A 20612-nucleotide genomic window follows, 5' to 3' on the forward strand; every position below is an offset into this window, starting at 1 on the left:
GCAGATTCAGTCCAGTGGATATGCAAGTGTAGAAAGATCCAAAACAGCCAGATGAGTTGCCAAGATAGACATTGACAACAAGAGGCTAAGATCTTTACACCTTTGTTGCACTTGGCCCTTCTAATATTTTAATCTGGAGATATCGTAAATATTTTCAACTTTCAGGCTTCCTACTTATCCCCGCTACTTAACCACGTCTTAATGCCATGGCCCACATTTCCCGTGAGCCTGCCGATCTTCTCAAGCTAGCCGATATCCACCCTGAGCTTGCTGCCCAGCTCGACAAGCGGAAAAGTCTCCCCCCAGAAGCGCGTAACCCAGACAGCATTCGAATCTTGTACGAGCAACTGAATCAGAGCTATCTCGAAAGTTTTGGTCCTGACTCAGCCTTGGGGGTCGAGATAGAAGATCGCACCGTCAGCGCACGCGATGGCTACGAGATTCCAATCCGCACGTACAGGCCTGCTAGCGCAAAAGAGCCGGGTCCTCTGATCATTTCCATCCACGGCGGTGCCCTTGTCATGGGTGGCCTCACCGACGAGGAGGCTCATTGCCGATTATTCGTGCGAACCTTTGGCGCGAGCTGTGTGAATATTGACTATCGCTTAGCACCCCAATACAAACAGCCCACACAGGCAAATGACTGCTGGGACGTAGTAAAATGGGCCGCCGCACATGCGGCTGATCTCGGTGCCAATCCTTCAGAAAAGGGCTTCCTTGTGCAAGGAGTAAGCGCTGGCGCAATCCTAGTAGACATTGTCACTCGGCTTGCCCGCGACGAAAGGCTCGAGCCACCTGTAACAGGTCAAATGCAAATCGCGACTGCGGTATGCGATGCGGAGGCCATTCCTGAGAGATTCCGATCCCAATTCTTGTCGTGGGACCAAGATATGACGGGTTCGCTGCGCAAGGAAGCTATACAGCGGAGTAGGATCGCGCGCGGGGCGAATCCACATGATCAATGGACGAGCCCGATGGTAGCGTGGCCGACGGGAAACGCGGGGCTACCAAGAACACTACTCCTGGTTCACGGAAGGGAATATTTTCGAGACGTAGGCTTGATATACGAGAAGATTCTGAGAGAGGAAGAAGGTATAGAAACAAAGCTATATGTCTATCCCGGTTTGCATCACGGGTTCCACATCGAGCTCCATGGTGGGGAGGCGAGTAAGGCGCACCAGAGAGACATGCTTGAAGGTATGCGGTGGTTGCTCCGTCTATGATTTAGTAATTAATGACATTATTTCGATGCTCGTCTGAAGCGACATAGTTGAATAATGATCCAGAACTGGATGAAAACTGAGCTTGACGTTGAACTTCAACCTACATCAGGAACATTGCCTTTTTTTTTTCTTCCCTATCTCTTAGCTACAAGATTTATAGACAAAGTTGTCCAAGTGGTTGCGGTTCCAGGGGTTCTTGACTGGGAAGTTTATGATTACGGCCAGTTCTAACCACACTGCCAGCCAAGCTGGCGTCGAGAAGGCACGGTCAACTACGTAGAGCAAAACCACAATTGCCAAGTATTCTACCGAAACCTTTCAAACTGTCGTTGAATCAAACACGGCTCAACGTCTCTTAGCCTCTGTTAGCACCGTTTTCGAAACTTACTCGAGTGATAAAGCCTGCAGAAAGCGAGCGGCCAACCCCCATTGCCTGCGTGATCTGCGTCGGGCCGACCCCGGACCTAGCCATTTTCGGCTAGCGCGCCAGCCTCTCCCAATGCTCCCAGCCTTGATGCCAACCACATGAACCGGCATGTACCATTGAAAAAAATGTGGTGGAACCGCTATATATAATCGTTGAAGAGCTCCTAGATTTTCGGTTTCTTCATCGTGCTATTTCTTTTCCGGTTTCATTCGTTCAAAACGGTGAAGAATATCTACGTCACCGCATCAATCAAAGCTTGGCGAGGCCGGACGACGAAAGAGCAAATAAAACATACAACCATGTTGTCTTCAACCTCGAGCGGTTGTCTCAAGCTTCTCACGCTGTCGAATCTTCTGGGACTCGCGTTCTCGCTTCCGTTAGACTCGTCTCATCTACGGCCGCGCTTTTCCATCGTCAATGTCGACGGAAGCTCAGACCCTGATTGCACAACCTCTTCCGCACCGGCTGTCACACAGACGGTGGTGGTGCCCACTATAGTGACGATCCAACCGACCATCGAATCTCCGACGGAGACTATCACAGTCACCGTCGCACCAACGCAGCCTCCAATGCAGTTCTGGCCTCACAAGACCAACTCAAGCTCAACAACAAGCTCGCCGTCCGAAACGACGTGGGGAGCAACAACAACATCTTCTTCATCTCCAACGCTTGCACCTATGTGGTGGCCATCAACCACTCCCTGCGAATCAATCTCCACTACTACTTCGTCATCGAGCTGGGCTCCATCAGTCACACCATGCGGAGACGACGACGAACTGCCTAGCGATGGAGCGCCGTGGCGCCAACCTGCTCCCAACCCAAGCACCGTGAACGCCGTAGCAGCGAAACCCACCTATTCGTACCCTCCAGGAGCGCATGCTCCTCACCCTAGCGGAATGACTGCTCCACTACCTGTGCTTCCAACAGATGCACCGCTCTGGTACAATAGGACGCAGGTGCCGAACTACCGAAAGCGGGTGGTTGTCAACGAGTGAAAGACGAGAAAGCGTCTTTGATGTTGATGCAACCGAGTCGAGAGGCCCAAAAAATTTACGACCTGATCTGCGACTAGAAAATTTATGTACGATAATGAACACGACTATTTGAGAGCTTTGACGCTATAGAGCCAAAGGTAATGTATAACGGACAATAGGCAGATGATCTTGAGACGCATGACGATTCCAAATCGGGAATTAAACCTTAAAGTCCAAGAGGAGATGGGGTAATAATTACTTGTAGGATAGAATGAGAAATAAGCCAAGATATTCGCAAGGCGGGACGAAATGTCAAAAACTGATCGCTCGAAGATGACCTACTCTTTGTTTCTCCACTCCTCGCTTCCCCACCCCTTATCCCTTTCTTGTGCTCTAAAGGCGAGGAGCAACGTGCAACATCAGCGGTGGCTTTCTATAGAGCATGTACGCTTTCTGATCGTCCCACCGACTTTCCTCGTCCACAAGGGCAAAGTTGAACTCGTAAAACAGGCGGCCGAGAAGCAAGCGGAGCTCCGCGTACGCCAGGTTCATGCCCAGGCAGTTGCGCGGGCCGGCAGAGAACGGCTGGAAGGCCGCCCTCCGGTCAGTTTCGAATTCGACCGGTCTGTTCGGCAGCCAGCGCTCGGGATGGAACGCGTCCGGGTCAGCGAAGTTCCTGGCCGAACGGAAGGCGGCGAAGTGAGGGATTCCAACTGTGGTCTTTATGGTTCTGTTAGCGCCAATCGAATGAGCGTGTTGCGAACTGCCTACGTTGCCTGGGATCCAGTGACCGCTTATGGAAGCGCCGCCGGGAGGAGTGACGCGACTGAGCGCAGCTGGGACGGGGGAGTACAGTCTCAACGACTCCTCAATTACGGCATTCAGATAGGGCAGTCGGGCAAGCTGTTCGCCGTGGTCAGGATCGAACCCATACCGTTTCGTCACTGCCCACCTACCTTGTCGAGGGTGATCTCGTGCGTCGAATTAAAGCAGCCTCGTATCTCTTCCGTCAGCTTCCGTAGGACATGCTTGTTCTTCAGCACGTAGTAGAATGCTCCTGCCAGTGCCGTTGCCGTTGTCTCGGAGCCAGCCAGCATCAATATCAAAGTGTTTAGGCTCAGTTCGCGAAACGTTATGCCGTTCCCATCTTCCGAAATGTGACTGATCAGCTGGTGCATGACGTCCTTCTTGTCGATATTCTTTTGCAGCCTCGTCTTGATTTGTTGCTCCGCTTTGGCAAGCATCCTTATTTGGTTGCGGCCTAAGATCTGCAGCAATATGAAAAAGGCCAAAGGAGCAGGAAGTATGCTAATTTTCGCCTCAATAGGTATGAATTTGTGGATCGCTGCAATGACCGGTTCTTGCTCCCTGGCCTTCAGCTGCCCGTACGACTCTGTGAAGCAAAAATCACTGATGATGTCCGAGGTGTAAAACTCAACGTACTTGGCTATATCAATGGGTGTTTTCGTCGCGGCGTGCTCTCGAATTCTCGTAGCTACATCTTCAGTATAGCCGATCAGAAGCGACTGATTGTCTCGAAGCTGCTTGAATCAACGTTACGTTCATGAAAGGTAGGCGTGAGAAATGACACATACTGCCCGATCACTGAACGAGGATGATAAAATCTTCCGCTGGCGAGCATGGACATCGTCTGGTGCATTGATAATATGATAAGGCCCTTTGGGTCCTGGACCTCGCTTGTCTCCCTTTTGCATTTGGGACCTATCCTTTCCACGATACGCGTAGATGTCCTTCCACGCAGTCTCCTCGATGAAAGACAACTGATTTGGACCCACTCGCACCACAGGGCCATACTCGTCATGAAGTCTTTTCACGACGACGTGTGTTTCACCGTGGAATTTGTAGAACCCGAGATACAGACCTGTCGCCCCCGCAAGTTTAGGTCCTGGAAAACCGCGCAACGGATGCAAGAATGCGTTATAAAGTACGCAAGTCACACTATAGGTGATGGTCTGCTGATTTTAGTGCAGGGCTCAAGCCGAGGTTGCATACACGTACTGCGCTGAGCAAGGTGAGGATTGTTCTGGTCCAAGTCAATTCCTGCAAAACCGCTCTGTAATCCATTCTGATGACAATTGTTCCAAGACTACGAGCTTTAATGTCAGAATGGACGTGCTTAAAACAAATATTAAATCAGCGCAGTTTGTTCAAAGGTTTCCTCGACCGATGAAGTTTGGAATTGCAATCAGTGCCTTGCGCAACTACGGTTTAGAAGCCCAGAACGACGAAGAATGTTCTTCATTCAAAGATGAAAGGATCAGCATTAAGCAATTGATATTGGTAAATGCCCTTCAACATGGGCGTTATGTATGTTTCTTTTCGAATTCTTAGCCGACAAAATAAATATGGTTGCCTAAAGTCGCATCTGGAACAATTATTCCCACGAGTTTTGGGGCCGATAGCGCCGAATGAATGTCGTATTTGAAGAAACATACACAGCTGCAGCTCCTGGCCCCTATGCGAGTAAGCGAGACAGGTAAGTTCTGATTGATCCAAATGGTGAAGGGTCAAAACAGGTGCGAACTTGGATGCTGAGCTTGCAAAGGCATGAATTTACGCAATCATGACCTCTGTCCTGTGCTTCTTACAGGACGAGGTGAGAGGTGCCGGTCCCCTGTATTGCCTTTTAGATGAAGTATTGTGTCACGTTTCGATATCAAATCAGTATGTTCAGCGCACTCGAAAGCAAAATTCCTTGAACAATTTGGCCATGTGGTAAATTTCAGCGAGTCAAAGATCTCGATTAAAAAAAAAAAAAAAATAACGACTTAACCAAATATCTAACTCAGCTGCGCCCCAGCTAACATCTGCACTGGCTCCGTCAAACAACAGCTCCTCTCTAAATTCCTTTTTCCGCGCCCCTCTTCTGTAGTGGTCACAGACTCTCTTTCTCCCGAGCCCTTAACTCTACCACAGGCCACTCGTAACCATTCGTAAGGACAACCACGTTCGGACACGTTCTCGAATCCCAAGGCTTGAATGCCCTCTGTTCAAAACGCTGGACATCCCGCGTCTTCACTACGAAATAGTATATCTTCTCTGGCCCCGAATTGATCTGCTGAAGAACCTTCCATAGGATCTCCATGACGGCCAACAAAGACTGTCCGACGAACCGCGTCGTCCTGCCTGGCACCGAGCGTAGTTGCCACTTCTGGACCTGTCGCTGGATCTCTTGGCACTGGCTGCTCGCAAGCTGAACACAGCTGCGCATAAAAAGTTCCTGGCCACGAGCGTCACCTATATTGAGTTCGAACATAGGTTGCTGCCAGTGGACATCGTGGTACTCGTACGGCCTTTGTTCTGCGGCACAAGCAGCACAGCCATTGCCTTTTGAGCCGATGTGTTCTGCACCGATGTCCGGGATGGCAGTGGCCTGGGCGAGCACCCTGACATATACGATTCTCAGATACTTGTAAATAAATTGGGAATTCTGTATTGCCCAGTGGTTTATGAAATTCGTCTCTACGTCGTGTATGAAAAGTACGACACCACGACCGTAAAACAGTTCCTTTGCTTCTTCGACCCTGCGGCGGCCGTGTCGGGTGAAAATGCTAGGTTCTAGAATCATAACGTGATATCCGCGGTACCTCCCACCACCAGGACGCGTGCCTGGAACCGTTGGATATATATCCGGGACCGAGTAAATTGACTGAGGCCCTATGGGCCACCATGAACCTGGATCTGCGGCGGAGAAGTGCCTTTCGCGACGTGGCTTCGTAGGGTCTGCCGCCGAAGGATTTGCATTGTTGAGCTGGAATAGCGCCAATTTATATATCGCATCGCGTTTCTCCCGCTCGAACGGCAGCTCGAGACACGTAGTGAGCTGGCTTTGATCGTTTACAGCCATATAGTCCATGTCCTGAAGGCGACGCCGTGCTGAAATTAAGTAAGAAATAACCCTTAGATCAGGGGGAAAGTAAGAAATATCATCTTTACTTGTTTCATTCACGACGAAAGATGAGGAAGGGGCTGGCGGCCATTAGGCAGCGATGCCTTCTCCAGATGAAATCTCAGAACGAGGTTCGAAACGAGCAGGCATTTGCCTTCGATACTGCTAGGATTGCCCAAACTTCAGTTGTCCTTTTATTTCATTTACGATCTGCATTGCTCACTTGAAGAGATGCGGATGCTACGTGACTATCATGGGCATCGGAGGAGCGGTACGACTCCGCGTTTTTGAGTTTGTCAAAAGACTACAAATTGGGCAGTCAGCAGGCCATCATACGCCACAAGATCCAGCAATACACACATAACGTGTACGTCAATTTACGAGAAAGCATCGGATGGCCGGTCTAGTATGTTTTGCGTGGAACGTTCAAAGGCGAATCTTGTAGCTCGCTTCTTCCATTCCTCAGATCTTGTCCGACGTCGTCTAATGCGAGCCAAAGCACTAACCATCAATGGTCAAGCCGTACTTCTTAGCATTCAGCTTCGCAAAGTGCACACCGGCCGCGAAGTGGAACAGCCTCGCGTCCGGGATCTTGCCTTCCTTTGTATATTGCAACAGACGACCGTAAAGCTCATCTAGCGGCAAAACGACGCGCTCAATATGTTCGCCTGACTCGAGATGCTGCTCCGGCTCCTCGTCGCCCTCTTTCAGATGCACTTCCACAGTAGCAAACGTCATGTTTGCCGTTGTCATTCCCGGGTCACTGGCCATGACCGGCGTCATGTCGACAATTGTCCCCTCGTACCCCGTCTCTTCCTTGAGTTCGCGGAGTGCCGCCTGCTCGGGCGTCTCATTCGCATCGATCAGGCCAGCAGGGAACTCGATGCACGTCGCCGCCACCGGAGGTCTGTATTGCAAGATGATAATCGTCTGTGTCGGACGGTTGGGGTGGATCAATATTGGGGCTATGGCGACTGCATCGATGCCACTCTTCCCTCTCGTCTTTCGGTTCGCAGCCTCCCACAAGCGGGGCTTACCCTCCTGATCGGTCCATTCGATCTTTTGGAACTCGACCCACTTGGCCTCTTCGGACGGGAGAGGGCTAATTTTGGTCACCCGTGGCTCTTGGACTTTGGTTGTCATGGTAAACACACGCGCTTGCAAAGGTGCGGGGCTGGTCTGGGATGACGGCCTTAGCGAGCGCCTTACTGCTGCAACGAGCGTGAAATGCGTAGGAGTGAAACGGCAAGGTGCGGAGAAGATGGCAGGTAGCATGCACGAGGATGAGCGATTACGCCGGGAGTCTTGTGTCTGTTGCGGACCGCGACGATGAAAACGTGGTTGCGGTGGTTGGGTACCAAGCACGTCGAAGCTCAGCCGGGGGCTCGCACAACTGCCAAAATATTAGAGGGGCTAGCGATATCCGCGGCCACGATCGAGTCCGCAATCGGCACCGCGAGCAATTTGGTCATGGTAGGAGTCAATACAAATCTTTGAGGAGATTGAAAAAAGGATCGACGGCAAAATGGAGTCGTGGATTTAAAAATTCGCCGAAAGTGTAGAACTCGTGCTTGTCGCGTGGAGCAAGACGCGCGTTGTTGCACATGTCATACATGTGGACGGGCGATAACCAGGTCACTATCATGCACGTCGACACTCGTTCCATGATCTCTAAGCCGAAAGGAGGCGGGATTTGACTTTATCGAACTGCTGGAATTCGCGAACAAAGGCCGTTCCTTGCAAATTTTTTGGTTGGAGCGGCGGGCGATCACATCGAGTTGTGCATTGCGAGGTTGGGAACACGAGCTTGAGGCTGGCCACCACGCCGCAATGGCAACGCAGACGAGTATTAATACCAACACAAGCCTCGATCATCAAGGTAACACATCAACTCAGCATCTCCGAACAACGCAGGATCAATAGTACTGGTCCTTTTATCCTACCCGACGACCTATTTCAGCTGTTTGACACCCTCGCTTCAAGCTCCAGCCTGGTCGATCTCCAGCCTCGCGCTCAGCCTCGCATCAATCGCTCAGATCATCTGATATTGAAGACACGGGAGCATTACTACTACTACTACCACCACCACTATCGCTACCGCCACCGACGCCAAAATGTTCTCCAAGATCTTCGCTACTGCTCTTCTTTCCGCCACCTTCGCATCAGCCCTGCCCGGTGTGTCCACTTGGGGCAACGGAACCAACGGTTGGGGCGGCGGAGTCGTCGAGTCCGAGTGCGCTACCACCTACTCTACATCCTATTACACCGTGTCGACGGTTGTGCCAGTTGTCAAGAGCCAAACGACGTGGGTCCCAACCGTGACCACGTCCACCGGCGTCGAGACCATGTCGACGCTTGTGACGAATGAACAAGTGCAGACCACATGGTCCGAAGAATGCTACACGACCTCGTACCCCGTAACGACCGTTATGTGGGTGACCACCGTGGTGGAGACCGGAGTGCCCGTCTACGAGACCGAGACTTGCACCGAGACCTCCGTCTGGACGGTCGCCAAGCCGATTGTCATCTCGACTGCCGTCCCCAGCGTCGAGGTGTGCACAGAGTACGAGACCAGCTGCGCGACGTCCAGCACTGTCGTCGCAAGCACGACATGCACGCCTTGCGCAACACCAAAGGGCTGGTAAGCTTTCTGAACAACGTTCAAGTCTTGTCTGGTCGGGAAGGAATCACGATGAAAGAATAAAGACATCATCACTGTTTGTGACGTGAGAGGGTGCATCTAATGTGTTATTTTATTGTAATACTTTGAAACATGATCTTGACGGGCCATGAGTATACGCGGATAAAAATGAAGTTCATGGGATGGCGCTTGGGCGGAAGGGAATAATGATTTTGGCATCAAGACCGGATTAGATCTATCTGATACAAATTAGCTGCAGAATGGATATTAATCATCGTACACAGTCTTCTCAACCTTTCGTTCCTTATTGAGATCAGGTTCGCTCATGAACGTCAAATCTTACTTGGTCAAACTCGTACAACTTGCGTATTTCTTTGTCCCTATTGACCTCGTCTTTCGGGGATCCAACAGCTTGACATTATCCCAAGTTGCCTACTACATCCCGAGGGCTTCGATTTTTTTTCAGCTGTTAGATCGTCATCCTTTAGATCAGTTAGCAAGAGACCGGACGACGTTCGGACGAGTAGGTAAACCTGGCTCGCACAGCTCCAATGCACCGTAAACCCCACATTCGGAAGCAACAGCGGGCCTCTCGCTTCTCTCAAGAATAAGGCATCAAACCTCGATTATTCATCTGCCAAAAAAATTAGCTGTGGACAAGGCGTTCGCCTCTACTTGAGAGAGGATATGTTAAGTCCGTCTAAGCCCCGTTAACAACTTGTCAATGAACAGATACGAAGCGATGCTTGAGGGTGCAGTACAAAAAGGGTCGCCGAAGATGTCTTCGAGTACTCAAGACGAATTAACATTCAGAGTCTCCGATCTCATATTAGTCAAAACATATAGAGTACAATCATGGTGCAGAAAGTTCCAACCCATTCCTTAGGTAAAAACGGACCGCAAGTTGTAGGCATGGGGATCGGCCTGATGGGCTTGTAAATGAGCCCTTCCCCTTTCATAACGATACGTACGAGCGTCTAACTAGTTGCCCAGAGCCGGTGCGTATAGCGCCAAACTGCATGACCATGAAAGACTTGCCTTCCTGGATGAAGTATACAACCTCGGCGAGTGGTTCTGGGACACTGCGGACATCTATGGCGACTCCGAGGACATTGTTGGAAAATGGCTTGCTGCCAACCCGGAGATGCGAAAGGACATCTTTCTTGCCACGAAGTTCGCCAATCGCTTCGACGATGGAGTTTATTCCGTCGACTCCACTCCGGAATTCTGCGGGCAGGCCGCGGAAAATTACCTCCGATGTCTATGTGTGGACTACGTGACTTGTATTACTGTCATCGTGTTGACGGCAAGACACCGATCGAGCAGACCATGCACGCGCTGGCAGGCTTGAAGGCCGAGGGCAAGATCAAATACATCGGTCTCAGCGAGGTCAGTGCAGCTACACTGCGTCGTGCATGCAAGATTGGCCACGTCGCTGCACTCCAGGTTGAGTACTCGCTCTGGTCCTTGGACATCGAGAACCCTCAAGTCGGGATCCTTCAGACCTGCCGTGAGTTAGGAGTGGCGACGATCGCCTACTCACCTATTGGTCGAGGCATGCTCTCGGGCCTGATTCGTTCCATCGATGATGCGGACGAAAACGACAGGCGTCGTAACTATCCTCGATTTACACCAGAGAACTTCAGCAAAAATCTCGTCCTTGTAGACCAAATTGTCGGGTATGCGAAGAAGAAGGGTGTTACTGCTACGCAGCTCGTGCTGGCTTGGTTGTTGGCTCAGGGACCGGATATCGTACCGATTCCGGGTACAACAAAGCTACAACGCTTGCAAGAGAATCTGGAGGCCTTGAAGATTGCTCTATCCGAGGAGGAGGTCCGCGAAATACGAGTCATTGCAAAAACGGCAGAGGTTCAAGGGTCTAGATACCCAGAGATGTTTATGAAACAGACTTTCGGCAACACGCCAGAAGAACAACAGAAAAGGCAGGGCTGCATGTCGGCTCTCTGTCGCGCTGCGGACTCGGACAGTTGTCAGTTCTAGACAAAAAACGCGAAACGTTAGTTGATAAACGCTCGTTCTAATTGTGCTAGCCTGCGGATCCTTTGTCACCAGCATACGACCTTACAACGGGCTAAAAACTCGAGATGCTAAATGCTTCTTCTCATCTGACTGTAAATTCACTAACGAGGTGCACATTTCATCATCACTTGTTGTAAAGTGCTGGCGGAGAATGACTGCGTGAACGTACTTCATTTGAGACTGTTTTCCCCATACTATTGGATCGACATTGAAAGTACTTAGAAAGAGCTGAGCAAAAGTCCAGACCCAAGGCAGAGGATCCGCCCGAATCCGTGGGTCCACCTCGCATGCAGAAGCGCAGCGACGGGTAGCGCCTCAGCTCCCTCATGCACTGTTGCCAGGCACCTGCTCATCACAAGACCATGAGTCGAGACGCCAATCGACGTCGTTAGCACATGGCGGACGGTTGAATAATGTACTGCTATACGGAGGTAGTTCTTGACCGTTCTCGCGTCATCAAGACTTATGTAAGGGGCGTGTAGTCGTCCGAGGAGGGAATATCGGGTATCTTTTTCCCACTCATGGTTAACGGCGGTATGGTAACCTGCGCGGCGGCAGTTTAACTGGCCAGCGTGCACGCTCTAAAAAATTTCGAGAATAAGGCCGTTCTCTGCTGATTTGAACTGCTTAACAATACCTCAAGATTCCTCGTGTTGCCTAACCCGTCAAAAACCCCGTAGACAGAAAAGCCCTTCTAGAGCTCACCTTCCACGCATCGCCAAGCTCATACTAGTACGAGGTGCAATCATGACCAAAGGAAAAAAAATTGAGAAGAATGTTGCTTGCGTAGAATATACTGCACTGTTTCTACAAGTGATATAAACCACGTCTAGCCATTCACACCGAGAATAGCAACGGGGGTTGACGCACTAAGCAGCTTACAAGAACATTTCTCGACGGGGCCCTGGTCGTCGGAGAAGCGATAGGATCATGGTCCCAGACACCTGGCTCAAATGGTGCGGTACAGAGTTCCAAAACGGCGGTGCTGCCAAAGTGTAAAACGGAGTACACTGTATGTCCACGGTCAGGGGACGGCGGATAATTCGAGATGGATGTCAGTACGGAGAATGTCATCCAGCAAAGTGTAGGAAGTATGTCAAATGTCAGCAACGGATGGAGGGAGAACGTGGGGATTGGAGCGGTAGCTGGGAGCGGGAGATGCCTCGATTTCAATCTTACGATTCGTTAGCGTCAAGGACGACGAAGCACAACTGATTTCAAAAGCGGTGTGTGTGGTGGGCGGCGCGCAGTGTGAAGGCGCTTCTTGTCAAGGTTGGAATGTTGGACGTCCAGCCAATGGTGGGGCGCAGTCGCGGAGACTCGGCTCGTCCAATGAAATGACCACCTCGACTCGGGGATTCCCCAACCTTTCCCCAGGCGCACCCACAAGTTCATGGCCCAGACGAGCTCGTGCTGCGTCGCCGAGAAAGCCAAATTGCCATTCAAGCACCACAGAGGCAATCTGTGCGAGACTCTGCTGACACGCAGGAATGGGCAAAGGTCCCAATGCCAGGGCGCCGTGGGCGTTAGGCGGCGATGCTGCGCGTCAACGCTCCTTTCAACACGAAGCGGACCAAAAGCCGCCCTTCCGGGCGGAGTCTGTCTTGATTGGGCGGCTGGCTTTCATCGCACGAGTCGATAAGGTCGCCAAAAGAGTCGATGCTCGCGCTTGCGTGAGTCAAAAAGACCGCCGCATTCCTGGGGAGCTCCCCAGAATAGGTGCGCGGCATCCGTGCCAGACATAGCCGACGCGCCTCCTCACCAGGACGACAGCTCCGCACTAATGACAGCCAATCGCGTAGCACTGGGTACCAGAAAGACTGCCCATCGAGTCGAACGTCAAGACGTCTTCAGGACCTGGTGAAGAGGGCGAAGAAAAGAGCTGCCGACTGAACAGCAAGAACGCGATCCTCACTCTCGAGCAGTCTGATTTCTCGTACGATGAGCCTAGCTGATTCTAGACTCAGGCTTGGCTCGTAGCATAACCCAATTAAACCTGCCAAAAGCAACTAAGAAGCGCAAGCAGCAATCCAGGTGCCTGTGGGGATCGCCCCGGGTCTCGATATCCTTGGTAGCCGACTGGGGTCCTAGTTCTCCACGCGAGGGTCGTTAGCTCCCCTGGGGAATTTTCTCGAGGCCATAAAGTCTGGGGCATGTCTCTGGGGTAGATATATGATCAGCACACCTTGGACCTCATTCCTCCTCACATTCCATCTAAGGTGATCCTCGGCCGTCTCGACGTCTTGCTGTCTTGCCCCTCACCATGTCTTCCACAGCAAGTGAGCCAGTCAATGAGAAGGTTGCCACCAACCAGGTGGAGGACAACCTCGCCGCACCTCCCTCAGAACACGGCATCCACGTCGTCAAACGTGTCCATAAGGATGGCACTGTCGATCTTATCGATGCACACGCCGTTGGTGGAGACTTTGATGAGATGCCTGCTGGCTACTATTTGACTCCTAACTTTATCTTCACGTTCATTGCAAGTTCCCTGATGCACCCGCTACAAACTGGGTGACATTGTCAGCTGACTCTGATATAGGCTGTATGTCTTGCCAATAACTGCGCGTATCTTGGCTGGGTTGTTCCAGCAAATACACTTGCTCTGATCAACGAGGATGTCGGTCCTTCAGTCAATATCTCATGGGTCGCAACCGGTTGGACTCTCGGAAGCGCCGTTGGTTTTCTTCTATTTGGTCGTCTGACCGACATCTTCGGCCGCAAATGGGGTGTGCAATTCTGCCAGATCCTCGCATTGGTCGGTGTTATCGTTGCTGCGACTGCGCACAACGTCGGCGCTCTCATTGCTGCCGAAACGATGATCGGTATCGCTGCTGCTGGCCAGCTCTCATTCGGCATCGTTGTGGGTGAACTCGTGCCCAACAGACTCAGAGGCCCAGCGGTTACCGTCATTTTCCTCGCGGCGCTTCCCTTCGCGGTTTTTGGCCCGTCAATCGGCCGGGCCTTTATTGATAATACCGCGGCCGGCTGGCGATGGTCTTACTACATTGGCATTATCTGCAATGCCCTGGCCCTGATATTTTATCAATTCTTCTACCATCCACCCAAGTACGATCAGCTACACGTCCACGGAAAGACGATTGCCCAGCAGCTGAAGGAATTCGACTATGTTGGACTGGTCTTGTACCTTGCTGGCGTTGTAATTTTGTTGATCGGTCTGTCCTGGGGAGGTCAAGCTTATCCATGGGTTTGTGGTGATGTCCTCGATATATTAACCATCTATTGCTGACTGTGTGATCTAGAGCTCGGCTCACGTTATTGCCACTTTGGTCGTTGGAATCGCCACCTTGATTCTCTTTGGCTTCTACGAAGGCTACCTCGCCCACAAAGTCTCCAAGGGTGTACCTCTTATGCCTCCCCGCATCTTTAAAGACATCGGCTACACAGCAATCGTCGTTTGTGCAACTATTGGTGCCATGGTCTACTATGCACTGACTGTGCTCTGGCCGACAATCCTTTCGCAATACACTACTGACAGCACCAAGATTGGTCTGCAATCTTCTGTTGTCGGCGGTGGCATTCTTCTCGGCCAAGCTTTCGGCGGTTTTGCCCTGTCCTACGTACCAAAGGTCAAGTGGCAGATTGTCATTACTTCGTTCATTGGAGCCTCGTTTGTGGCATCGCTTGCCTCTATCAATGCCGACACCCACGCGCAATGCATCATTCTTGGTATCATGGCCACCGTCTTCATCGGCTATGTTGACAACATCACCTTCCCCGCCGTCACACTCGTGTTTGAAGCTCAGGATATTGGTCTTGCAACTGGCGTGCTTGGCTCCATTCGCGCTGTCGGCGGAGCTGTTGCTCAGGCTCTTTACGTCTCGATCCTGACAACCAAGGCCGCGAAGTTCATCCCTGAGTATGTCACACCAGCTGTGACTGCAGCAGGCCTCCCCGAATCGTCCCTGCCAACGTTCTTTGCTGGTCTAACATCGGGCAACTTCTCATCAGTGCCCGGGGCCACTCCAAACATCATCGCTATCGGTGCCACCGAGACACGTCGCGCGTATTTCGAGGCCTTCCACTACGTTTTCTACGCCACCATCCCATTTGGCGCGCTGCTTTTCGCAGCGGCTTTCTTCGTGCCAAACATGGAGAAGTTCCTCACGAACAACGTCGGCAAGCGTCTCCAGCGAATGGGTACCAAGGATGGCGAGGCAAGAGAAGGCCAGGATATCTCCATCGTCGAAAAGACTCTTTAAGTCTCGGAATGACCGTTTCTTTATATTACCTCTGTGATGATATCCCGCGTCCAGCACGGTCATGGTTTTTAAAGAATTGTACTCCATACAAAGTGAAAAACCTGTATTAGCGAATTTAATGGATTTTGCATACGATAATCAAATCTTGGTCTTGCAATGCGCCTCTTGTGTGCTACGAGATCCTCGCCCCCAGATTACCCATTCGTCCGACAGAAATTCCTTTCGGATCCGAATTTCTGTGCCTCGTAAGCCGTCACGTGCCCTTGATATCAACTCTTGTACTTTAAAAAAGGGACGTAACATACAGATGGATCTTATACACGCGGCTGGTCTAGCCCGGTTATGGCAAGGCGACTGCACCTAGCGCGACGGGAACGTGAGGGTGCTCCGTACGACATCTGATTCCCAATGACCAACACAAGCCAGTCTTGTCCCGGCGTTTGAGACAGGACGACCACGTTCTGGTAGCTTGACCTTGTACTCGGTGTGAAAGTCACCGCTTGCATGAGGACACGTAATCCTAAATCATGAGATGAGCAATAAAGGAAGAAAAGGGGGGAGGATCAACGAAAAGAGAAGCCAGACGAAACAGTAAGCGAGGATGCTCTTGAGGGTTTATCATTTTGGGGGTTTATTTTCTCTTTATTTACGAGTTCAGGGCGCGATAGATTTCGAAAACGAACACCTGCTACGTCGCACTTTTTTCTCTTCCTACCCTGCTGAATAACAGATGCTTGGTTTCTTGCCTACTCTGCGGACGAGGTTGTGTTCATGACCTGTTCGAGCCACGGAAAGACATACGTGTTCGCCTCCGGGTAGCCCATGTGTGCGCGTCCTTGGATGAACCTGAACTCCTTTGGACTCCCGTACTCTGCCAGAAGGGAGCTGTCCTCTATGGGCATGCAGCCATCCAAGACACCGTTGATCAGCAGCAGCCGACAGCTCTTCCTGTCTACGATTTTGTTCAGCACGAGAGAGTAGTCCTTCTGACATTTCTCGAGCAGCTCTTCCCAGCTCTCGTAGCCATACTTGCCCAGGTACGCTTCTTTCAGCGAGAACGGGTATTCGTGGTGGTGGACGTGTTCCAGCCACTCTTTGCCGATGTAGTGATGTGTCCCGGCGCCGTGTCCGACGGCACCGGCGAGCTTTGAAGCGTGCGTATGTGCTAGCCTGATGGCGTAGTATCCACCAGCAGACAGACCCCACGCTATGACCTTTCGATTATCAAACTCCGGAACAGACGCGATGTATTCCAAAATCGTGTCAAAGTAGCGATCTGACGCGTTGGGATCCCGCTTGTTGACGGGGCAGTCGGCCACTCCTGGTATGTCACAAATGACCGTAGCCCAGCCCCTGTTAAGATGCTCCTGAGTGCGCTCTGTATTGTCAGGTCGATGGCCATCTAGGCCTGTGACCAAGAGTACCACAGGTGCGGGCTTATCGTTCGTTGCACTTGCAGGGGTCCTTGTATACAGCGGAATGTCCGGCTTATCTCCTTCTTCTTTATGCTTGAACGGGATTATGACTTCTCTCATCGGCACATCCCAGAGCCTCGCACCCTGCATGTACGCTTTTTTCTGCTCTTCAAACGCCTGTGTCTTCAGTGGGGAGTGATTGAGGTACGGGAATCGGGAAATGCGGTATACTGCACAAGCTCTTTTGTACAGTTCAATTGCCTTCTGTTTGTCTGCTGACTCTGCGGTACCGGCTTCAGACACGAGCCGCCGAGCAATCGGTAGAAAAGCGTTACACCACGCGTCATCGTACGGGTCGTTTATGCCGTCCCTGACGAGTTGGGTGAAGATTGACTCGAAATCCTCGTACTTTCCGTCGTGGAATGGGTACACCCCGAGTTTACACTACATGAACAAAGATTGTCAATCAGACCTGATTCACATCTCTCTTGAGATGGAGCGGTTCGATGGCAGGCTCACCGGAAACTGCCATCGCTCCGTCCAGAGTTTCTGGATGCTCCCTTGGTGGCCATAGTCCTTCAGGAACAGATCTCCAAGTGCCCAATGTACCATGGTCCCGTCGGTATCGTAGTTTGCGCGATTGGTGCCGAGCTCAGCAAGATACTGTGTGTTTTAACAAGTAAATCAATCTGTCAAATGCAGCTGCGCCAAGTTCTGTTGAGAATATTTGAGCAAAGACAGCATTATGTACTTTTCGAGGTTGACAACCAGGAGGTACCCCGGCCCCCACGAAGACCCTGTTTCGAGTTTGTGCGGGACTTCGTGGGGACCCGATGGCTGGTGCGAAGCTTTTCCGTCAGCCTCGTCGTCTGGGTGGTTGAGATGCGGTGGTTCTCGCTTCTCAACGTAAATGTCAACCTGCCAATAAAGAAAACAGGGCAATTTCATACGTTTTGACCCAATGAATTACTGTCAAGCCTGAACTACATCTCTGCACTAGGTTTTGTGGAGCTTTCCTTCGACGCGCCCCCTCTTGAACACCGCGCTAAAAGAGCCGCAAGCCCGTTGAATCTACTTTTCAGTAGTTCAATCACGATTTATACTCCATTAAAGAAGTGAAGATTACTCTCAATACGTGCGACTCGTTTGAGGTGCTGGAAATTTGATACGCCAGCTTGCGCCCTTGACTTGCGTAGCGATGATGGACAAGATGAAAAAGGCGACTATGGCAGCCTGACAACCAAATGTCACTGCGGGGCCGTTCTTTGCCGCCCAGTCGGACTGGAAATATGTGACGCAAAATCCTCCTGAAGCTGTTTGTCAGCAGATGTAGTGATTCAAGCAGGGCCAGGTCCAAAACTCACCAATCGTTCTAAAAGCGTTGATCCAGGCACTTGCAAGAGCAGCGTGCTGAGGCAAAACGTCAAGAATGTATGCGGAGATCGCAGTGGTTGTACCCAATGTCGAGAAACAATTCATTCCCCAGCCAAATGCGAGACCAATCCAGTGCTTGTGGTGCTGCAGAGTCTCGCCGAAGGTGACAAGACCAGCCACGCCGATGATCCAAGCCGGATACACACCCCAGAGGCGATTCTCGGGCTTGTATTGGCCACCATGCTTCTTGATGTAACGATTTTGTAGAAAATCGTTGAACCAATGGCCCCAGAATTCTGCCATGACAGTGCCAACCATCGGCGCGATGTAGATCAATGCACTAGCGGTTTCGCTGAAACCATAGCCTGGAGGAGTGGCTTGTGGTGGAGGCTTTGTGAAGAGGGTGATTGTAGAGACAATGCCAATCGTCCACATGGTGATCCAGGTAACAAAGCCGAAGGTGGGAAGGAGGAGGTATGGACGCAGCAGCAAGCTGAACAGGTCCTGGGTTACTTCCCAAAGGCCAGGTCGACCTTCACAGTCGCGTACACCAGCTATGCCCGTCAAACGATATAAGCGCTCAACGACTGGGTGCCTGGCTGTCTCGCACTTCGTCTTTTCTCGATCGTACAAAGTCTCATCACCAAGCAAAATGACGCAGATGACAGAGAAGCCAAATAACCCTGCCAGAACATAAAAGTTCTCACGCCAACTAAGTTTCATTGCGATCCACTGCGAAATGAATGGTCCCATGTATGGTCCGAGAAGGAAACAGAAAGCCCAAATGTTGACCTTTCTGGCGCGCTCGTGGAAGTAGAACATGTCGTGAATCATGGATAGCCCAATTACCTGAGGCGATGCTGCAAAAAATCCCTGAAGCGTTCTGCACGCAGTGAAACCTGCATAATTGCCAGCGCCCGCGGCTCCGATAGTGACGATGAAGGTTAGGAGCTGTGACCAGAAGAGCACGGGCAGGCGACCATATCGCTGAGCAAGAGGAACGGCTAGGAGACCGCCAGGTCCTTGCATGAATATGGCGCCAGAGATTGAATTGGAGATTGACTTCGGACTCTTGTGGAAAGATGGGACTTGTTGTACGAACTACAAGGTGTGTTGTAAGTGATGGCTCTGTTGAATAGAGTGCATTTTATTATGCTCACCATAGTAGTTCCGTAAGTGATGACCCAATCTGTGAGGAAACATCCAGGAAGCAGTGAGAAGAATACGGCATGTTTCTTAAGCCAGCTCCAATTGAGTGGATCACGAGGGTCGTCAGATGGCTGAGGTATGAGAACGGTCTTTCCGTCTGCTGTAGTCTTCAACTGTCCTCGCCCAGAGAGGCTAGAGTCGTCATCACTATAAGAGCGCTCTTGTTTCTGCACCACAAAAACACCGGTCGTCTCGTCAAGCTCCGAAGCGAAATTCTTATTGTGAGTTGCCTTTTCAGCGTTCTGAGTTGCCATCCTTTCTGTTGAAGAATTGAAAATCGAGAATGCTGTGAAACGCAACGACGACTAGGTGAGGAGAGAGCGGGAAGGAAAACAGATTTATAGAGTTTTTTTCTTACTCAGAACCCCCTTCGCTTTCGATCTCCTATTGGACATACCGCATGGTCAGCCTTCAGTCTAATCACGTGGGCTTTTGAGGAATGAGACGCAGAAAGGACCGGAGTAGTAACCCGATCGCCACATCTCAGGTAGGACAAGTCCAAAAAGAGACAACACAATGATGGATCCAAACCTTATTTCTAGGCAGGATTTACACATATGCTCTCACATGTGAGGTCTGCTAGCTTTGTCCGACTAGATCAAATGCGGAGAGCCGTACATCTGCGCGACGAAGGGATGGACACGGATCCGGGCTGTGAAAAGCCAAATTGAGTTCTTCAGGAAAATCCAGCATACCGAGGGGATTCATTCTGAGCTTATGTCTATTCGTTGTTTCAGAGACAGCCTGCCCGTCTATGGCTTGGACTTGCAGTAGTCTTGCCTCTCCATTGGCCGTGTCTGTTAACCGGAATGCAGTCAGAAATATTCGCAAGTCCAAGACATCGTGCCATCACAGCGGGCTGAGCATAAAAATCGGATATCTGATATACCCGGTTGCGCAGATTTGATGAGGCTGGGTAGTTTCGTTCTAAGCGTTGGTTTAAGCGGCTGATGGACTGCGGGAGCTAAGATAGCGTCGCCGAAGGGGCGCTCGATATGCATGTATCTCGGATGCAGCATGTGAAACACCAACCCGAGAGAGAGAGAGTAGATGTGCTACCTCGTTTTCATTGGTTCCACACATCGGGAAGGATACATCTAAATTAATCCCGTCACACAAACCCAGGTGGAGTCGATGGCTAGATGCAGTTGCTACTAAATTTTTTGTGGAAGAGGA

General features: G+C 51.1%; 10 protein-coding genes across 11 annotated transcripts; 5 read left to right on the forward strand and 5 right to left on the reverse strand.

Moving 5' to 3' along the window:
* Nucleotides 1-180: 180 nt before the first annotated feature.
* PV09_01367 (uncharacterized protein) lies at nucleotides 181-1223 on the forward strand (the record flags this gene model as incomplete). The annotated part of the gene is made up of 1 exon (XM_016354238.1): nucleotides 181-1223. The coding sequence occupies exon 1, from the start codon at nucleotides 207-209 to the stop codon at nucleotides 1221-1223; it is 1017 nt and encodes a 338-aa protein (XP_016218333.1). The 5' UTR covers nucleotides 181-206.
* Nucleotides 1224-1844: 621 nt separating this feature from the next.
* Nucleotides 1845-2958, forward strand: PV09_01368 (uncharacterized protein). Its single transcript, XM_016354239.1, has one exon. The coding sequence runs from the start codon at nucleotides 1950-1952 to the stop codon at nucleotides 2643-2645; it is 696 nt and encodes a 231-aa protein (XP_016218334.1). The 5' UTR covers nucleotides 1845-1949; the 3' UTR covers nucleotides 2646-2958.
* PV09_01369 (uncharacterized protein) lies at nucleotides 2537-4952 on the reverse strand. Its single transcript, XM_016354240.1, has 5 exons — nucleotides 4644-4952; nucleotides 4220-4597; nucleotides 3581-4165; nucleotides 3396-3527; nucleotides 2537-3344 (listed from the first exon to the last, which is right to left on the reverse strand). Exons 1-5 carry the CDS (start codon nucleotides 4707-4709, stop codon nucleotides 3018-3020), a joined length of 1488 nt encoding a protein of 495 aa, XP_016218335.1. The 5' UTR covers nucleotides 4710-4952; the 3' UTR covers nucleotides 2537-3017.
* A 568-nt stretch (nucleotides 4953-5520) lies between these two features.
* Nucleotides 5521-6501, reverse strand: PV09_01370 (uncharacterized protein; the record flags this gene model as incomplete). Its single annotated transcript, XM_016354241.1, has 1 exon — nucleotides 5521-6501. The coding sequence occupies one exon, from the start codon at nucleotides 6499-6501 to the stop codon at nucleotides 5521-5523; it is 981 nt and encodes a 326-aa protein (XP_016218336.1).
* A 534-nt stretch (nucleotides 6502-7035) lies between these two features.
* Nucleotides 7036-7677, reverse strand: PV09_01371 (uncharacterized protein; the record flags this gene model as incomplete). The annotated part of the gene is made up of 1 exon (XM_016354242.1): nucleotides 7036-7677. One exon carries the CDS (start codon nucleotides 7675-7677, stop codon nucleotides 7036-7038), a length of 642 nt encoding a protein of 213 aa, XP_016218337.1.
* Nucleotides 7678-8414: 737 nt separating this feature from the next.
* Nucleotides 8415-9468, forward strand: PV09_01372 (uncharacterized protein). The gene has a single exon (XM_016354243.1). The coding sequence runs from the start codon at nucleotides 8649-8651 to the stop codon at nucleotides 9177-9179; it is 531 nt and encodes a 176-aa protein (XP_016218338.1). The 5' UTR covers nucleotides 8415-8648; the 3' UTR covers nucleotides 9180-9468.
* A 328-nt stretch (nucleotides 9469-9796) lies between these two features.
* PV09_01373 lies at nucleotides 9797-11830 on the forward strand. Of its 2 annotated transcripts, XM_016354244.1 has the most exons (3): nucleotides 9797-10110; nucleotides 10169-11165; nucleotides 11227-11830. In XM_016354244.1, the coding sequence occupies exons 2-3, from the start codon at nucleotides 10298-10300 to the stop codon at nucleotides 11376-11378; spliced, it is 1020 nt and encodes a 339-aa protein (XP_016218339.1). In that variant the 5' UTR covers nucleotides 9797-10110; nucleotides 10169-10297; the 3' UTR covers nucleotides 11379-11830. The 2 variants fall into 2 exon arrangements, with proteins under 2 accessions (XP_016218339.1, XP_016218340.1); XM_016354245.1 differs by having other exon boundaries at nucleotides 10169-11830.
* Nucleotides 11831-12555: 725 nt separating this feature from the next.
* Nucleotides 12556-15573, forward strand: PV09_01374 (uncharacterized protein). Its single transcript, XM_016354246.1, has 3 exons — nucleotides 12556-13697; nucleotides 13758-14423; nucleotides 14479-15573. The coding sequence occupies exons 1-3, from the start codon at nucleotides 13479-13481 to the stop codon at nucleotides 15436-15438; spliced, it is 1845 nt and encodes a 614-aa protein (XP_016218341.1). The 5' UTR covers nucleotides 12556-13478; the 3' UTR covers nucleotides 15439-15573.
* Nucleotides 15574-16034: 461 nt separating this feature from the next.
* On the reverse strand, nucleotides 16035-17602 carry PV09_01375 (uncharacterized protein). Its single transcript, XM_016354247.1, has 2 exons — nucleotides 17373-17602; nucleotides 16035-17297 (listed from the first exon to the last, which is right to left on the reverse strand). The coding sequence occupies exons 1-2, from the start codon at nucleotides 17463-17465 to the stop codon at nucleotides 16185-16187; spliced, it is 1206 nt and encodes a 401-aa protein (XP_016218342.1). The 5' UTR covers nucleotides 17466-17602; the 3' UTR covers nucleotides 16035-16184.
* Nucleotides 17603-17898: 296 nt separating this feature from the next.
* PV09_01376 (uncharacterized protein) lies at nucleotides 17899-19715 on the reverse strand. Its single transcript, XM_016354248.1, has 3 exons — nucleotides 19388-19715; nucleotides 18218-19328; nucleotides 17899-18160 (listed from the first exon to the last, which is right to left on the reverse strand). Exons 1-3 carry the CDS (start codon nucleotides 19688-19690, stop codon nucleotides 17982-17984), a joined length of 1593 nt encoding a protein of 530 aa, XP_016218343.1. The 5' UTR covers nucleotides 19691-19715; the 3' UTR covers nucleotides 17899-17981.
* Between the last annotated feature and the right edge of the window lie 897 nt (nucleotides 19716-20612).

This window comes from Verruconis gallopava, assembly GCF_000836295.1.
Source record: "Verruconis gallopava strain CBS 43764 unplaced genomic scaffold supercont1.3, whole genome shotgun sequence".
Lineage (NCBI taxonomy): Eukaryota > Fungi > Ascomycota > Dothideomycetes > Venturiales > Sympoventuriaceae > Verruconis > Verruconis gallopava.

Excerpts from the sequence above, each read along its gene's own strand:
- PV09_01368 (XM_016354239.1), top strand. The coding sequence starts at position 1,950 with ATGTTGTCTTCAACCTCGAGCGGTTGTCTCAAGCTTCTCACGCTGTCG.
- PV09_01369 (XM_016354240.1), bottom strand. The coding sequence starts at position 4,709 with ATGGATTACAGAGCGGTTTTGCAGGAATTGACTTGGACCAGAACAATC. Across the intron at positions 3,528-3,580 it reads ACGAGATCACCCTCGACAAG|CTTGCCCGACTGCCCTATCT; the intron begins GTAGGTGGGCAG and ends CACGGCGAACAG. Across the intron at positions 3,345-3,395 it reads GTCACTGGATCCCAGGCAAC|ACCACAGTTGGAATCCCTCA; the intron begins GTAGGCAGTTCG and ends AGAACCATAAAG.
- PV09_01372 (XM_016354243.1), top strand. The coding sequence starts at position 8,649 with ATGTTCTCCAAGATCTTCGCTACTGCTCTTCTTTCCGCCACCTTCGCA.
- PV09_01373 (XM_016354244.1), top strand. The coding sequence starts at position 10,298 with ATGGCTTGCTGCCAACCCGGAGATGCGAAAGGACATCTTTCTTGCCAC. Across the intron at positions 11,166-11,226 it reads CGCTGCGGACTCGGACAGTT|CCTGCGGATCCTTTGTCACC; the intron begins GTCAGTTCTAGA and ends TAATTGTGCTAG.
- PV09_01374 (XM_016354246.1), top strand. The coding sequence starts at position 13,479 with ATGTCTTCCACAGCAAGTGAGCCAGTCAATGAGAAGGTTGCCACCAAC. Across the intron at positions 13,698-13,757 it reads ACTTTATCTTCACGTTCATT|GCTGTATGTCTTGCCAATAA; the intron begins GCAAGTTCCCTG and ends ACTCTGATATAG. Across the intron at positions 14,424-14,478 it reads GAGGTCAAGCTTATCCATGG|AGCTCGGCTCACGTTATTGC; the intron begins GTTTGTGGTGAT and ends TGTGTGATCTAG.
- PV09_01375 (XM_016354247.1), bottom strand. The coding sequence starts at position 17,465 with ATGGTACATTGGGCACTTGGAGATCTGTTCCTGAAGGACTATGGCCAC. Across the intron at positions 17,298-17,372 it reads CGGAGCGATGGCAGTTTCCG|TGTAAACTCGGGGTGTACCC; the intron begins GTGAGCCTGCCA and ends TTGTTCATGTAG.
- PV09_01376 (XM_016354248.1), bottom strand. The coding sequence starts at position 19,690 with ATGGCAACTCAGAACGCTGAAAAGGCAACTCACAATAAGAATTTCGCT. Across the intron at positions 19,329-19,387 it reads TCACTTACGGAACTACTATG|TTCGTACAACAAGTCCCATC; the intron begins GTGAGCATAATA and ends CACACCTTGTAG. Across the intron at positions 18,161-18,217 it reads CAACGCTTTTAGAACGATTG|GAGGATTTTGCGTCACATAT; the intron begins GTGAGTTTTGGA and ends AAACAGCTTCAG.